The sequence below is a fragment of the Archocentrus centrarchus genome, chromosome 4, assembly GCF_007364275.1.
Source record: "Archocentrus centrarchus isolate MPI-CPG fArcCen1 chromosome 4, fArcCen1, whole genome shotgun sequence".
Taxonomy (NCBI): Eukaryota; Metazoa; Chordata; class Actinopteri; order Cichliformes; family Cichlidae; genus Archocentrus; species Archocentrus centrarchus.
Window position 1 is genome coordinate 1,175,312 of NC_044349.1, and position 15,500 is coordinate 1,190,811.

General features: G+C 46.1%; 2 protein-coding genes across 3 annotated transcripts; one reads left to right on the forward strand and one right to left on the reverse strand.

Annotated features, from left to right (window-relative positions):
* Window positions 1-462: 462 nt before the first annotated feature.
* On the reverse strand, window positions 463-7,874 carry tmco1 (transmembrane and coiled-coil domains 1). The gene is given in 8 exon segments (XM_030727096.1): window positions 463-940; window positions 1,518-1,662; window positions 4,898-4,965; window positions 5,234-5,280; window positions 5,387-5,446; window positions 5,537-5,617; window positions 7,659-7,688; window positions 7,691-7,874. Coding segments are annotated over 8 exon segments (567 nt in total). The 5' UTR covers window positions 7,728-7,874; the 3' UTR covers window positions 463-841.
* Window positions 7,875-8,959: 1,085 nt separating this feature from the next.
* Window positions 8,960-15,229, forward strand: uck2a (uridine-cytidine kinase 2a). 2 transcript variants are annotated; one of them, XM_030727653.1, is made up of 7 exons: window positions 8,960-9,084; window positions 10,585-10,744; window positions 10,863-10,959; window positions 11,276-11,418; window positions 11,758-11,855; window positions 11,947-11,995; window positions 13,933-15,229. In XM_030727653.1, exons 2-7 carry the CDS (start codon window positions 10,606-10,608, stop codon window positions 14,067-14,069), a joined length of 663 nt encoding a protein of 220 aa, XP_030583513.1. In that variant the 5' UTR covers window positions 8,960-9,084; window positions 10,585-10,605; the 3' UTR covers window positions 14,070-15,229. The 2 variants fall into 2 exon arrangements, with proteins under 2 accessions (XP_030583513.1, XP_030583512.1); XM_030727652.1 differs by having other exon boundaries at window positions 8,965-9,164.
* The last annotated feature ends 271 nt before the right edge of the window (window positions 15,230-15,500 follow it).

The window sequence follows — 15,500 nt, forward strand, 5'->3', positions numbered from 1 at the left end:
CTAAACTTTGAGGCTTCGATTGTTCCCAGCAGCAGAGAAATTCATCTCAGGCAGGGAGGTGATAGAAAATGAGTCACCCACAGCCGCACTCCCATCAGTCACACCTTTATGGTAAAGAGGCTAAATGGATGCAAGTCCGAGCCAAAAGAATATTTATGCCAAAACAAAATAAAGAAAAAACGACAAATTCTGGCGTCTGTGGGCAGAACTCCATGCATGAGATCAGGTAACAGCTTTTAGATTATTTCTCTTCTGCCACAGTCTGCACTTTTTAATTGATATCACTGACAATAATAAAAAGATCCAAGCTGAGTTTTTGTTAAACACAGGCCTGTGAAATAGCATCAGCATACTCTCATTTTTATTCATTAAAAATATCCAAGTCATCGTAATTAGTTTCACTCCATGTCTTCCCTCTGTGTTACAGTCTGTTAGATGATAGTACACAGAGAAAAGCATGCCTGAATATAATCATAAAACTTTATTAATATGTAAGACACAAGGACATAGACAATGATGTACAATAATACTGAAGCTGGATCAGATGTTCCTGTGTCAGTCCTTAATTAAAATCTCCAAATACTCCATGAATTGTGCTGAATGAACAGCAGACATTTGTAACCTTTGGTAATCAACAGAATAAACTAGAATTTCCCTCTAATTTCTAACTCAAACAGCTTTCATGTTAAATAAACAACAAAATAAATGGGAAATCAAACAGGAAGTAGTGGTACAGTAGCTGCAACAGGTAAGACTTGACTCCAGCGGGAGCAGTTCCGTCGGCGCTCTGATGGGGGCGCTGTGACCGCAGGCAGCAGCGCAGGAACAGCCGGGCTGCCGATTAGGAAAACTTAGCGGCTTGCGGAGGAGGTCCCAGGAAGCCTCCGGCCTGTTTGGTTGCAGCTCTGGAGGGTGCAAGGCCGAGCATCTTCTGGATGTTCTGTTGGAGAACACAGAAGAACCTCCTCAGAGACACACGCTCGACCTCAGAGTTCAGTGACAGTAAAAGAAAAGCTTCCAGCTCGATCGTAAAACTGACTTCTGAATATTTTAATAACTTTGAGCACCCTAAAAACACGTGCACGATATATCACTGTATATTATTCAGCACATACAGCTGCCTGCTAACACCAATAATGTGGATGTGTATTCATCCACTGCTAAAAAAAATAGTCCCTGCTGCTTAAAGTGAGCGACTCAGTTACTGATACTCAGTCTGAGGTGCAGTTCATTGTTTACCTCCTGCTGTAGAGTAATTTGGGGCTGTTGATGCTCGCTACACATAAGGAAACAAAAGTGGATATGAGAGCTGAAGCAGTGCCAAGAGGGACAAACAATACAGAGTCTGGCCTGAGGGTGGCAGTAGAGGACACAGCTGTGCTTGGACTCCTTGTGAAGACTAGATGATGATTTCCTCTTAGCATGAATGTGAGAGACAGCGAGCTATTCGGTCCCTGTAAACTTGGGACTGACAGACTTGTTCCTGATGGGTGTGTCCTCTGACATATAGGCCTTACCTGTCTGATGGACATGGTGCAGAGGATGTAGAGGAAAATAAAGGAGCAGTCGGTGTAATCCTCGCCCAGCAGGTTGCGGTGTGACCGTCCCTGGATGTATGACAGCGGCACAAAAGGCAGTTTCGCCACGACTCTTCCATCAAAGCTGAGCGTAAACAGACAGATGACTCGTTTAAAGCAATGGACATTAAAAGTTACACTTTGATATATTTTGCCTGATTTTTGAATAAAAAGAGGAAGTATTTTAACACCCTCCTGCAGGCCCACCACCCGCAGGAGGTGTCGTAGGGGTCGGGTGCAGTGTGTGTCGGGCGGTGGCCGAGGGCGGAGGCCCTGGCGGACCGATCCCCGGCTATCGAAACTGGCTATTGGGACATGGAATGTCACCTCTCTGGTGGGGAAGGAGCCTGAGCTAGTGCGTGAGGTTGAGAGATACCAGCTAGATATAGTTGGGCTCACCTCAACGCATGGCCTGGGCTCTGGAACCAGTCTCCTGGAGAAGGGCTGGACTCTGTTCCAGTCTGGAGTTGCCCTCGGTGAGAGGCGGCGAGCTGGGGTGGGTATTCTTGTATCCCCCCGGCTTGCTGCCTGTACGTCGGAGTTTTCACCGGTGGACGAGAGGGTAGTTTCCCTGCGCCTTCGGGCTGGGGAACGGGTCCTGACTGTTGTTTGCGCTTATGCGCCGAATGACAGTTCAGGGTACCCACCGTTTTTGGAGTTGCTGGGTGGGGTGCTGGAGAGTGCTCCATCTGGTGACTCCATAGTCTTGCTGTGAGACTTCAACGCTCACGTGGGCAATGACAGTGAGACCTGGAGGGGCGTGATTGGGAGGAACGGCCTGCCCGATCTGACCCCGAATGGTGTTTTGTTATTGGACTTCTGTGCAAACCACAGTTTGTCCATAACAAACACCGTGTTCGAACACAAGGATGTCCATAAGTGCACATGGCACCAGGACACCCTAGGTCGCAGGTCGATGATCGATTTTGTAATCGTATCATCAGATCTGCGGCCGTATGTTCTGGACACTCGGGTGAAGAGAGGAGCTGAGCTGTCAACTGATCACCACCTGGTGGTGAGTTGGATCAGGTGGCGGGGGAAGATGCTGGACAGACCTGGCACACCTAAACGTATTGTGAGGGTGCGCTGGGAACGCCTGGCAGAAGCCCCAGTCCGGGAGATCTTCAACTCCCACCTCTGGCAGAACTTCGACAGCATTCCGAGGGAGGCTGAGGACATTGAGTCCGAATGGACCATGTTCCGCACCTCCATTGTTGAGGCTGCTGCTCAGAGCTGTGGCTGCAAGGTGGTTGGTGCCTGTCGTGGTTACCACCACGACAGGCACCAACAGCAAGGTGGTTGGTGCCTGTCGTGGTGGTAACCCCCGAACCAGATGGTGGTCACCGGAGGTGAAGGGAGCCATCAAGCTGAAGAAAGAGTCTTATCGGGCTTGGTTAGCCTGTGGGACTCCGGAGGCAGCTGACAGGTATCGACAGGCCAAGCAGAATGCAGCTCGGGTAGTGGCCAAAGCAAAAACTCGAGTGTGGGAGGAGTTCGGTGAGGCTATGGAAAAAGACTTTCGGACGGCATCGAAGCGATTCTGGCAAACCGTCAGGCGACTCAGGAGGGGAAAGCAGTGCTTCACTCACACTGTTTATAGTGCGGGGGGGGTGCTGCTGACTTCAACTGAGGCTATAGTCGGACGGTGGAAGGAATACTTCGAGGACCTTCTGAATCCCACTGACACGCCTTCTGTAGTGGAAGCAGAGTCTGGGGATGAGGGGGATGACTTGACCATCACTGGGGGTGAGGTCACTGAGGTAGTTAAACAACTCCTTGGTGGCAGAGCCCCTGGGGTGGACGAGATTCGCCCTGAGTTCCTGAAGGCTCTGGATGTTGTAGGACTGTCTTGGTTGACACGCCTCTGCAACATTGCGTGGAGATCTGGGGCAGTGCCATTGGATTGGCAGACCGGGGTGGTGGTCCCCATCTTTAAGAAGGGAGACCGGAGGGTGTGCTCCAACTTTCGGGGTATCACACTACTCAGCCCCCCGGTAAGGTCTATGCCAGGGTGCTGGAAAGGAGGGTGCGTCCGTTAGTCGAACCTCGGATTCAGGAGGAACAATGCGGTTTTCGTCCTGGTCGTGGAACGCTGGACCAGCTCTTTATCCTCTCAAGGATATTCGAGTGTGCGTGGGAGTTTGCCCAACCAGTCTACATGTGCTTTGTGGACTTGGAGAAGGCATTCGACCGTGTTCCTCGGGGTGTTCTTTGGGAGGTTCTGCGGGAGTATGGGGTGTCTGGCCCATTGTTGCGGGCCATTCAGTCCTTGTACAACCACAGTGAGAGCTTGGTCCGTATAGCCGGTAATAAGTCGGATTTGTTTCCTGTGGGTGTTGGACTCCGTCAGGGCTGCCCTTTGTCACCGATTCTGTTCATAATTTTTATGGACAGAATTTCTAGGCGTAGCCAGGTGGCGGAAGGCTTCTTCCTTGGTGGCCTCAGAGTCTCATCTCTGCTTTTTGCAGATGATGCGGTTCTGTTGGCTTCATCAGGGGGGGGCCTCCAGCTCGCAGTGGAACAGTTCGCAGCCGAGTGTGAAGCGGCTGGCATGAGAATCAGCACCTCTAAGTCTGAGGCCATGGTCCTCAGCCGGAAAAGGGTGGAGTGCCCTCTCCGGCTCAGGAACGAGTTCTTGCCTCAAGTGGAGGAGTTTTAAGTATCTCGGGGTCTTGTTCACGAGTGATGGGAGAAGGGAACGGGAGATCGACAGGCGGATCGGGGCTGCTTCTACAGTGATGCGGACGCTGCACCGGTCCGTCGTGGTGAAGAGGGAGCTTAGCGTAAAAGCGAAGCTCTCGATTTACCGGTCGATCTACGTTCCTACCCTCACCTATGGTCACGAGCTTTGGGTAGTGACCGAAAGAATAAGATCGCAAATACAAGCGGCAGAAATGAGTTTCCTTCGAAGGGTGGCTGGCCTTCCCTAGAGATAAGGTGAGGAGTGCGGCCATCCGGGAGGGGCTCAGAGTAGAGCCGCTGCTCCTCCACATCGAAAGGAGCCAGTTGAGGTGGCTCGGGCATCTGATTAGGATGCCTCCTGGCCGCCTCCTGGGTGAGGTGTTCCGGGCATGTCCCACCGGGAAGAGGCCCCGTGGTAGACCCAGGACACGCTGGAGAGATTATGTATCTCGGCTGGCCTGGGAACGCCTTGGGGTCCCTCCGGATGAGCTGGAGGAGGTGGCTGGGGAGAGGGAAGCCTGGGCTTCTCTGCTTAGGCTTCTGCCCCCGCGACCCGGCCCCGGATAAGTGGAAGAAAATGGATGGATGGATGGATTTTAACACAATATAAAACAGTATTTTATGCTGCAGTAACTTACATGGAGTTGAACATGCCCATCAGAGCTGTGAAGCAGAAACCAATAGCAAACATGGATTTCATGCGCACCTACAAAACAAACACACTCAACATTAAACACGGACATTTGAAACCACACAACGTTTGACTGCAGTTTTGCATCATTAGTGGCACAGTTATGTCCCACCTCTGTGGTTTAAGGGCCTGTTACTGAAAAAACAAACCAGCTGATTCTGAAGAAGATTCAGAAGCTGTTTTATTTTATGGAATGATGTCGTGAAACTCCAGCAGCTGTGATGACAGGATAACCTCAGCAGAGAGCATTAAGCCCATTAACTGGAAACAAACCGTCTCTCACCATGGACAGGTCTCTGTTGTTGTTCTTCAGCTTCTCCTCTTGCCTCTCTGTAATACAACCACACACACAACACTGTCACCAAGAGGAGAGGTCCTCATCACGACAGCAGGTCACTGAGGTCAGAGGACAGCAGCCTGTTTCCAGGGTTCTTACCGATCTTCTTCTTCTGCTGACGTCCAGCAGATTCAGTTATGGTTTCCTTTTTCTTCTCAACTAACATCAGAGAAGATGCAGTGAATGCTTTAGACAGTCTGAAGAAAAATAACAAATATCACACCACTGTGATGCCGGCGCTTGAGTCACTTACGTTTTTGCTTTGCTTTTCCACTTCAGCCTTCAGCCTCTTGTACTTTTCAGTCCGATACACTAAGACCCAGGTAATCCCTGAGGAGAGAAACCAGTTAGCAAAAACAGACTGCCACTGCGGTTCAGCACAGGAGTGGCCAGCAGTCGATATCAATTCGATCAGCGGGAGGTTTTTACACTTTTCTTAAACCTCCTCCTGGCTCAGAATCATTTTCTGCAGCTGTGCATAAACAAAGAGTAAGAATGTGCTGCAAACAGTGAGGCCCTCAAGGCTGATTTGAAGGTCAGAATTTCTAATCTGTGTCTGTGGAAATTCACATTAAAAACAACTGACGACCGTGACGTGACGGCTGAAGTCAGAGACGTGTGGCTTGTGTGTAAATAAGGAGGCTTCTGTAAAGTGATCAGTGAGCACACAGTAAATACCCACTATTTAAAATCACTTTTTACAACAAGAAAACTTCATGAGCTGTTTTGGCCTCTGCATTTGATTTATTTTTATTTTACGCACTGGTCAAATTTTATATTCTGGGTTTACTACATGTCATCTTTCAGACTCAGCGATATTTTTGGATTTATTTTAGACTTAAATTATTTTTTTGTTGATTTACAGAACGATTAAAAACAGATATTACCTCTTTGAAAACCTTTGTAGAGGTTTTCCTGGTACAAACCAGGGGTTTGGGGGGGGTGACTGCTCACATGAGCATTTCTCTACATACTGTCAGCGTTACATTACTTAAGAGAAGTCTATGCATGCTCACATGTTGACAAACAAGATGTATTTAAGCCCGAGTAAATTAAATCTCACTTAAAATAAAATCACAGTCCTGGTAATAATTCCTTTGCTGCAAGACCAAGACCTGCTTCTTCTTTCGGCTGCTTCCTTTAGGGGTTCATCTGTCTCCATCTCACCCTATCCCAGCATCCTCCTCGGTCACACCAACCCTTTGCATGTCCTCCTTCACTCCATGATCCTCCTCTGAGGACTTCCTCATTTCCTCCTCCATCTTCAGCATCCTTTGTCCAATATATCCACCATCCCTCCTCTGCACATGTCCAAACATCTCAGCCTTGTCTCTCTAACTTTGTCTCCAAACTGCTCAATCTGAGCTGTCCCTCTGATGTACTCATTTTATCCTGGCCTTCCGGCTCTCTCCCGATGGAAATTTAGCATCTTCAGCTCTGCCACCTCCAGCTCGGCCTCCTGTCTTTTTTCTCAGGGCACCGTCTCCAAACCATCACAGCAGGTCTCACTGCCATCCTGTAAACCTGTCCTTTCACTCTTGCTGCTCTCCTTCTGTCACAAATCACCCTGACACTCGGCTCCACCCACTCCACTCTGCCTGCACGCTCTTCTTCGCCTCCTTAAATAATTAAATAATTATTTTGGATGAGTTTGAATACCCCAGGATTTAAAGTCATCCAACCTCACTGCCTCTGCTCCTTGTAGCTTCACCTTTCCACCTGCCTCCCTCTCATTCACACACACACACGTCTTCTGTCTTGCTTCAACTGCCTTTCATTCCTCTTCTCTCCAGAGCATATCTCCACCTCTCCAGGCTCTCTTCCACCATACCTGCTCTCACTACAGATCACAATGTCGTCTCTCCTCATAATCCATAGAGACTCCTGCCTGACCTCATCTGTCAGCCTCTGACTAAAACTGATTTGGTGTTTTCAAAATGTTTGTATATGTAGGCCATCTATACGAAAAAATGAAACAAGACCTTGGATCCTGGCTTTTTATCATTTTTAGATTGATTTCTATTCGTTAATGAAAAACGTCCACAAATCAGAGTAATTAATGCCTTATTTGCGTATTTAAACTAAACATTTGAGAAAACTGTAACAGAAAATTTTTTTTTAACTGAGGTCAATATTCACCCGCAGGAAAGCGTCAGACAGGAGTCGAAGCTTTTATTGTGAAACTTTAACCGGAAGACACGAACGTTAAGCTGTATTCCTTCGCTAACGAACTACAGCTCAACAAAAGTATCAAAATTAAAGGAATATCAGCAGTTTTAAAGGCGTTTGCCCCACATGAAACGCAGGCTAATATGAACTTTGAAAGTCTAACGGTGTTTTGTGGAGCACCTGTCAGACGGATCCGGCTCACCTTCGGCTAACAGCGCCGTACAGATGGAATGAAGACGATCAAAATGGTGTCTGCGAACATGGTGCTCATGGTGTCAGAGTCGCGTCTGTCCGGCCGCAGAGAGGGAAAAAGTTCCGTGTGAATCACAAGTTAACCCAGAGCGCTGAGCGGAGCTCCGGCTTCTTACAGCCCCGTCAGCGTTACTGCGGAGGTCAGGCAGGGAAGAAGCACTTCCGGGTCACCGGACCCAGTACAAAAGTGTGTTTATTTGTGCGCGGTAAATCTAACTGTAAAGTTTTTTTAAATAATAAAGTTTATATTTGCTAATGTGCTGATAATATAACTAAATAAGTGATTTAATGTTTTAAAAATAATCTACGAACGTATAGGGCAGTTCTAGTAAAAAATAAATAAAATAAAATAAAACCATATATTTAAAGGACAAAGAAGCCACGGGTGCTGGAAAATGATCTAAGACTAAAGTTGCACATTTTTAAAATAAATAAAAAAAATAAATTTGATGTTTTCGGAGATTAAAAAGATAAATTCGAGAGAAAAAAATCACAAATTAATGAGACAAAAATCTAATAATATTTTCTGAGATTGGGAAAACCAAAATGAGACATTTTTTGTCAGCTGACCACATTGTGTCATTTTTGCATTGCTGGATTACCTTATTACACCACAGACATTCATCCCCGATACTCTACATTAGATTACCAAGACCCAGGCTTACATATTACACATATTACACATATTACACATAGAAAGAACACAGATGCTGAACTTGACTTGCTACAATATTATCTGGAGCTCCAAAATAAATTTTTTTATCTCTGACAAACATTATCAGCCATAAGATTCCTCCTTCCTCCATCTTGTAGCCTCTTTTGGGCATTAAGGTCATTAATACAAAGAAAAATATTATAAAAGCTCGCATCACTCATGCATTGATGAACTATAAGGGCCCCTTCGCGGTTTCTGCCACTGAGTCATGTTTGCTGGTAATGTGCAGCCAAAAAGATTCAAACAGTTCATGTTTTAATAAAATTATTGTGCATCATTTTTCTTCTCAATCAACACGTTTGAGGTTTAGAGTTTCATTCTAATAAAAACACTGGTTTCACACTGGTGTCACTGGTTTAAGTGTCATAAATAAAGGGGGTCAGCAGGGGCCCCAAAACCAATACTGGCCCCGAGGAGACCCTACACCCACCCGAGGTGAAGCCAGCTGTGGTAAAGCCAAAAAGTCCACAACTGGACCGTTAAAATATAAAAAGGAGGAAATGCAGCATCTTCGTCTTCTCTTTGTTGCCCTTTAACGGCCCGTCACCGAGTTCATCGCTGCTAAATCATCATCAAATGGGAGGAGCGCGCAGCCGCCTGGCGTAGAGGTGCGGAGCGCGCTGCAGATGAAACATGGCAGGAGACAGCGAGACAAAGCCAGGTGACCAAGCCGAAAATCATGACACACACAGTCGGCAGCCCTTCCTCATCGGTGTGGCCGGAGGAACAGCCAGCGGGAAGGTCGGCTTTTATATTATTGTGTTGTTTTTTTTCCTCCTTTGGATCATTTCTTGGAGCCGTGTGATGTTGAAGTATCTGTTGTGCTGTGGGATGCAGAGGACGGGCAGTTCACCTAAAGAAACGACGCGTTTACTTTAAGTTTAGTTTAAAATCTTGACTCGATGATTCGGCCTGGTTACTGCTGATCGGTAGTAAAAGTAAAACCGGCCTTACACTTATCTCAAGGCAGGCTGACATTTAGATTTCAAACTTCCGTGAAGGACTCCCGTATTTTGTTTCCACGCTTCATCATGTGAGGGGATGTCAAGTGTGGCAAAGCTCAGGGAACAGACGAGTGTGGGTCCGTGTAATTGGCATCAGCTGCGCAGGGTGTGTTGGCTGCAGAGAGTGTAAAATCCACTTTCAGACAGAAGTCTAAGGCACAGGGCTGTCTGCAGGAGCACAGTTTCTAAAGGCTCTGCTGATGTCGCACAGTGCTCTTGATGTGTGCACTGTCCCAGACTCACTTGATGTTAATTTAGTATTGGCAGCGTCTCTGGTGTCATGGCAGACTAAATATCTGCTTTATCATTGTTTGTTGTGCAGCGTTTTAAAGGTTCCCACTGGTTTCCAGTTGGTGTTCTGTCTCAGAAGACCAGAAAATGCTGCATTAGGGTCACAGGTTGTTGCATAGTGGAGAATCCCAGCAATCAGGCTTCAGCATTTTATCCCACAGTTTGGGAAAATGACCCACTTTTTGATTGGCTCAAGTTTACATAAATCAGGAAATGTGGCACAGAACAATCAGTATAAGCACAAAGAATATCACATAAGAACATAAAGCAAGCTTCAGCTTCCTTTTATGCTCCTGACAAGTTGGGAAAATTGCCTTTAAATAAAATGAAGCATATTGGTCCTTCATATAATCTTCAACATGCAGTTTGTGTGGTTGGGTCCAAATTTCAGAGCTCCTCTCAGCATTAGTAAAATGTCCTCACACAAACAGAGTTTTTGAACCACCTTCAATTAGCTTGGTTCTCTTCAGCCTCCTAATTTAACCTCGTATTTCCTTTAATCAACATAATTCATAAAGGTGGCAGCAGGCTGATTTCATAGGGGAAGGCGGTTGTGGTTCAGCAGGCAGTTGTTTGTGGCTTCAACTTCCTGGTGTTATGCCTCCATTTTCCCACAGGAGTAACTGCTCACGGAGCCACCTGTTCTCCCAGACATGTTATCTGAAGAGGGAGCAAACTGCAGCTCTTTGTTATGAGTGTGGGCCTGAACTGGCATCAATGATTTCCAGGAATGGATCATGCTGTGTTTTCACGTCACGATGGCTTCAAGCGTAAAATAAATGTTGGTTTCAGTGCAAAAAAACGTGAGGACGCGTTAAATCGGGTAACGGGGTCAGCGCGTGATCGGCTCGTTTTCCTGTGTTCAGTCGTCGGTGTGCAGTAAGATCATGGAGCTGCTGGGCCAGAACGAGATCGACCACCACCAGCGCCAGGTGGCCATCCTCAGTCAGGACAGCTTCTACAGGGTCCTCACCCCGGAGCAGAAGGCCAAGGCGCTCAAGGGCCAGTTCAACTTCGACCACCCAGGTACGTCCCCTCTGCATCAGTCACGCGGGGTCGTTGGGCCTCGAGGGTACCGAAGATTGAAACTCCAGCATTGTTTGGTCATTCAGGCTTCTGCTTTGTGCTCTCTCCTTCTGCACAGATGCTTTTGACAACGACCTCATAATCACAACCCTGTGGGACATCAAGGAGGGGAAAACGGTCCACATTCCTGTTTATGACTTTGTTTCTCACTCCAGGTAACTCAGAGGTCTGTGACGCAGCATCACGCTGCTGCAGACATGATGCCCACTGTGGTGGGTTCGTTACCTTTAGGGCAAATTGATTTTCATGTGAAATGAATGGAAGCCCTCAAAGGTGAGAAAAGCATCTGAAAAGATGAGAATGCTTTGTAGTAAAGGTCCTGTAAAATAACGTTACCGTGGTCCGGTACGTTCAGCATTAAAAACATTTGAGCCCTTCAGAATAACTCACTGGCTTTTTAGTCTATTCATGTAATTTTCACCACAGCGGATGCTGTTTTAAGTGTTTTTCTTTTTCTCTTTTATATGTCAGGAAAGAGGAGACCGTGACGGTGTACCCCGCTGATGTGGTGCTGTTTGAGGGCATCCTGATGTTCTACTCTCAGGAGATTCGAGACTTTTTCCAGATGAAGCTGTTCGTGGACACGGACGCAGACACTCGTCTATCACGGAGAGGTGATGTGTGGCTAGACAATCTGTTTAAACGCGGGTGGTGAGTTTTATGGCTCGTTAAGTCAGTCGTTATTAAAGTGAGGCCCCAGAAGGGGCTGCAAACAATGACTCGTGAAAATTAAAGATGATTTAATATCTTAGAAAAAAGCTTCTTTGCTAGAAGCTGTGGAAACACCGGCTCTGCCCAAAGGTGACAACTGCTTCCCAATAGGTCAACTCACTAATTAACATAATATCTTATTTAATTTAATCTCTTTGTGGGGAAAAAGGACGCACGTATGCAAACGACTGTGGAAACATTGATGCCATTTGAACTTTGAGCCCTTTCTTGTTTGCCGTCAGTGCTGCGGGACATCAGTGAACGTGGTCGGGATTTGGAAAGCATTATAGCGCAGTACATCACCTTTGTCAAGCCTGCGTTTGAGGAGTTCTGTCTGCCCGTGAGTACATGTCCTGTTCTCACATCCACAGAGTGTCCCTGAACGTGGCGTCGCAGATAAATCAGGTTTTCTTTCTTTTCTCACTGTTCAGACAAAGAAATATGCTGATGTGATAATACCGAGAGGAGTTGACAACATTGGTGAGTTCTGCTCTTTAGCTTTGCCTGTGAAGTGCATTATAAATATTACATTACAGATTATGTAGAGAAACAAATTTTGGAGACTCAACAGTGTTTATCAGGAAGGCCGCGGCTGTGTTTATCTCCTTGCTGGGAATCGTGCTTAGGAAAGGAGCCGAGGACAAAACAGTTCTGTCTGCTTCACCGCGCTGCTCTCCAAATATTTGGCTGTGGGACACCTGCTCCGAGCGCCCCCCGTTACTGCTCGCTAGTCACAGAGTTGCTCAGATGTAACGGTCCAGGTTCAAAGTCTTTAAGTTAAAGTCTGGACCCCAGCCTTCAGATAAATCTGCCACATTTCATAGTTTCATAGTTTTGTACAGACTGTAACCCATCGGTGTGCCACAGATAACAAATATGTAGGCTTTGGTTTTATTGTATTTTGTAGATAATTAGGTATGTCAGTTTTCAGATATTTCAGAAGTCTAATCTTCTAATCTTATTCACGTAGCATTTGAAATATTTGTTTAGATTTATTTTGAAAGTACAAAGATCTCGACTATGATGTCATTGTAATTTGTTGTTGATCAGAATTTTATGGAGTCACCAGTTCTGTAATTTGGTGGTAAAATGATACTAGCATAAGGTAATATATACTCACCAGCCACTTCATTAGGTACACCTCGCTGGTACTGGGTTGGACCCCCGTTTGCCTTCAGAGCCTCTTTAATTCTTCATGGTTTGTGTGATGCTGTCGTGTTGATGTGGACCAAAATCACACAGTTGCTGCAGATTTGTCAGCTGCATCCTGACATCACATCATCCTGACATCACATCATCCTGACATCACATCATCCTGACATCACATCATCCTGACATCACATCCCAAAGGTGCTGCTTACTGTGGAGGCCGTGTGAGAGCAGTGAGCTCCGTCGTGCTCGAGAAACCAGTTTGAGAGGATTTGAACTTTATGACATTACAGGAAGCACAAGATGGGTCATGAAGGTCAAAGGTTAACAGCTGTGGTGTTTAAACAGTGCTCAGTTGGTACTTGGGGGCCCAACGTGCACCAAGAAAACATCCCTGACACCGTTACACCACCATCACCATCACCAGCAGCAGCAGCAGCCTGAATCATTGATACAATGTGGGATGTGTTCATGTTGTTTACACCAAATTGTGAGCATACCAGCTGAATGCTGGAGCAGAAATTCAGACCAGGAAACATATTTCCAGTCTTTCGTTGTCCAGTTTTGGTGGACTTGTGTATATTGTAGCCTCAGTTTCCTGTTCTCGGGTGACAGGAGTGGCACCCAGTGTCACATTCTGCTTCGAGGCTGGTGGGTTGGTATGTTCTCCTTGGTTTTTTGGGAAAACCCTGGAGATGGCTGCATGGGAGAAACAGTCAGATCAGCGGTTTCCTAGTCGCTCAGAGCGGTCCGTCTGACGCCAACGACCGCGCTGCTTCCACCGTCACTTAAATCACTTCGCTTTGCCATTCTGATGTTTCAGCTTCAGCATGTTGTCTTCACCATGTCTATGTGCCTAAATGCACTGAGTTGGTGCCATGTGATTGGCTGATAGTTGCATTAATGAGCAGCTGAACAGGTGTACCTAATAAAGTGGCCGGTGAGTGAAGTTTTAAAAACGTATTTTTTCAGGTGTCATAGAAACAATGAACAGGTGTGTTTGTAAACCAAGATTGTCTCAATAATTTTGGTTTTAAACGTTTTATAATAGAAATGCTGTAAAAATAAAATATTATTGGTCTGATGAACAGATTCAACAAACAGATAAAAGATACTTTGTTTTATAACTTTGTGAAATAGCTTGGCCGTGTGAGGGTTAAAGGTCAGCTTTAGGTTTTGAGGGTGACCTGCAGAGATGCTTTGCTCTGTGGGTCAAAGGTAAACTGAGACTAACCGTGACCATCAAACATCTTTGTTTCTCAATGCAGTCGCAATAAATCTCATCGTTCAGCACATCCAGGACATCCTGAACGGCGGTCTGACCAAACGGCTGAACGGGTGGTTCGGCGGTTACGGGACGGCGAAGAAGCAGCCGAGCGTGGAGTCAAACACCCGGCCCCACTAAAGCTCACCGGTCCTTCAGGGAGAAAGAGGAAGGTTTGCCCGGACGTGCTGCCCTTCATCGTTGCTACTGTTAACGAGGTGGCACAACTGCCACGCAGCCAGAAGGTCTCCTTTTTTGGTGCGAGTCTGCTTGGACTGATTTAAATGAAAGGAGGCTTTGTGGAGCTGGTTCCCAGCAGAGGTACAATTTTGTGTTTAGCTTGGATGAAACTGAAGAGGGAGGAGTTTTAATTTCACTTCAAACTGCTGCTTGCCTTTAACCAGCACTGAGCTGGAAACTGCAGAAAGATTCACGCACACTCGACAGCTGCAGTTACTGCAGCGCCGCGACATGCTCTTCAACAGCAGGGCTCGAATCCCTTTATCAGCGTGACCTCGTCAACCTTTATTTAAGGCCTGTTTAACAAAAATGATACTAAAGCTCAGCTGAAACAACCAGTTTAGCCTCGAACACCTGATGTATGACATCACCGCCAAAGATGGTCTAAATCTCACTTTAATGTCGCTGTCGCTCATTTAATGTTAACAAATCAGGAAAACGTGTTATTTTATGGAATTACCACAAAGTATAATTTTCCCTTGTAACCCTCAGATGCACATGTTTAGGTACATTTTCATTACAAAGGACTGAGCTCTATAATATGGAAATGTTTGAGTTTTCTTTCTGTGTGTGTGAGACTACTCAGGTACTGTTATTTTCACTTTAAAAGCTTCTATTAATGAAGACTCTTCTTCTGTTCTCAGTTCTCTTATTCTTGATGTGCCACATGCTGCTTAGTGCTGTGACCAAGTATCAGATACAGTGGAGGGAGAAAAGATGTATAGTTACTTTAATTATGCAGTCAAGCAATAAAAAAATGCTTTAAAGAGCACTTGAAACTATTTGCTGCAGGTCAAATGTGAACCCTGAATTCAGTTTATTCTCGATGCTGAGCTGAGGCTTGTGGGTTGAGCCGGTGCTGAACGGTATGTAGCCGGCCTCGATGGTGGCTGTCCTCCTTTTCCTTCAGCTGTGGCGCATTTTCGAGAAGTGTCGGTGAGGCACGAGCATGTGCTTTAAACGGAGGAGGCAACAAAATAAAGTTCACTTCTGTCAGAACAACCTGAGTTTGTAGTGTCGTTAATCATCGATGAACTAACGATGCCACAGAGAAGAACGTGATACCAGATATCTGCAGCGTTGTTTTGATGCTTGTTATCAACAATGACTTTGTTGCATTTGGTTAAAATTACTTAAATTTTGTTTATATGGCACCAAATCACAACAACAGTCGCCTCAAGGTGCTTTATGCTGTAGTTAAAGACCCAGAGAAAACGCAGCAGTGAAAACGACCCCCTATGAGCAAACAGTGGAAAGGAAAAACTCCCTTTAAACAGGAAAAACCTCCAACAGAACCAGATAATCGACCTCACTGGGAGCAGAGTTTAGGTA

Excerpts from the sequence above, each read along its gene's own strand:
- uck2a (XM_030727652.1), top strand. The coding sequence starts at position 9,057 with ATGGCAGGAGACAGCGAGACAAAGCCAGGTGACCAAGCCGAAAATCAT. Across the intron at positions 11,856-11,946 it reads TTGAGGAGTTCTGTCTGCCC|ACAAAGAAATATGCTGATGT; the intron begins GTGAGTACATGT and ends CTCACTGTTCAG. Across the intron at positions 11,996-13,932 it reads GAGAGGAGTTGACAACATTG|TCGCAATAAATCTCATCGTT; the intron begins GTGAGTTCTGCT and ends TTCTCAATGCAG.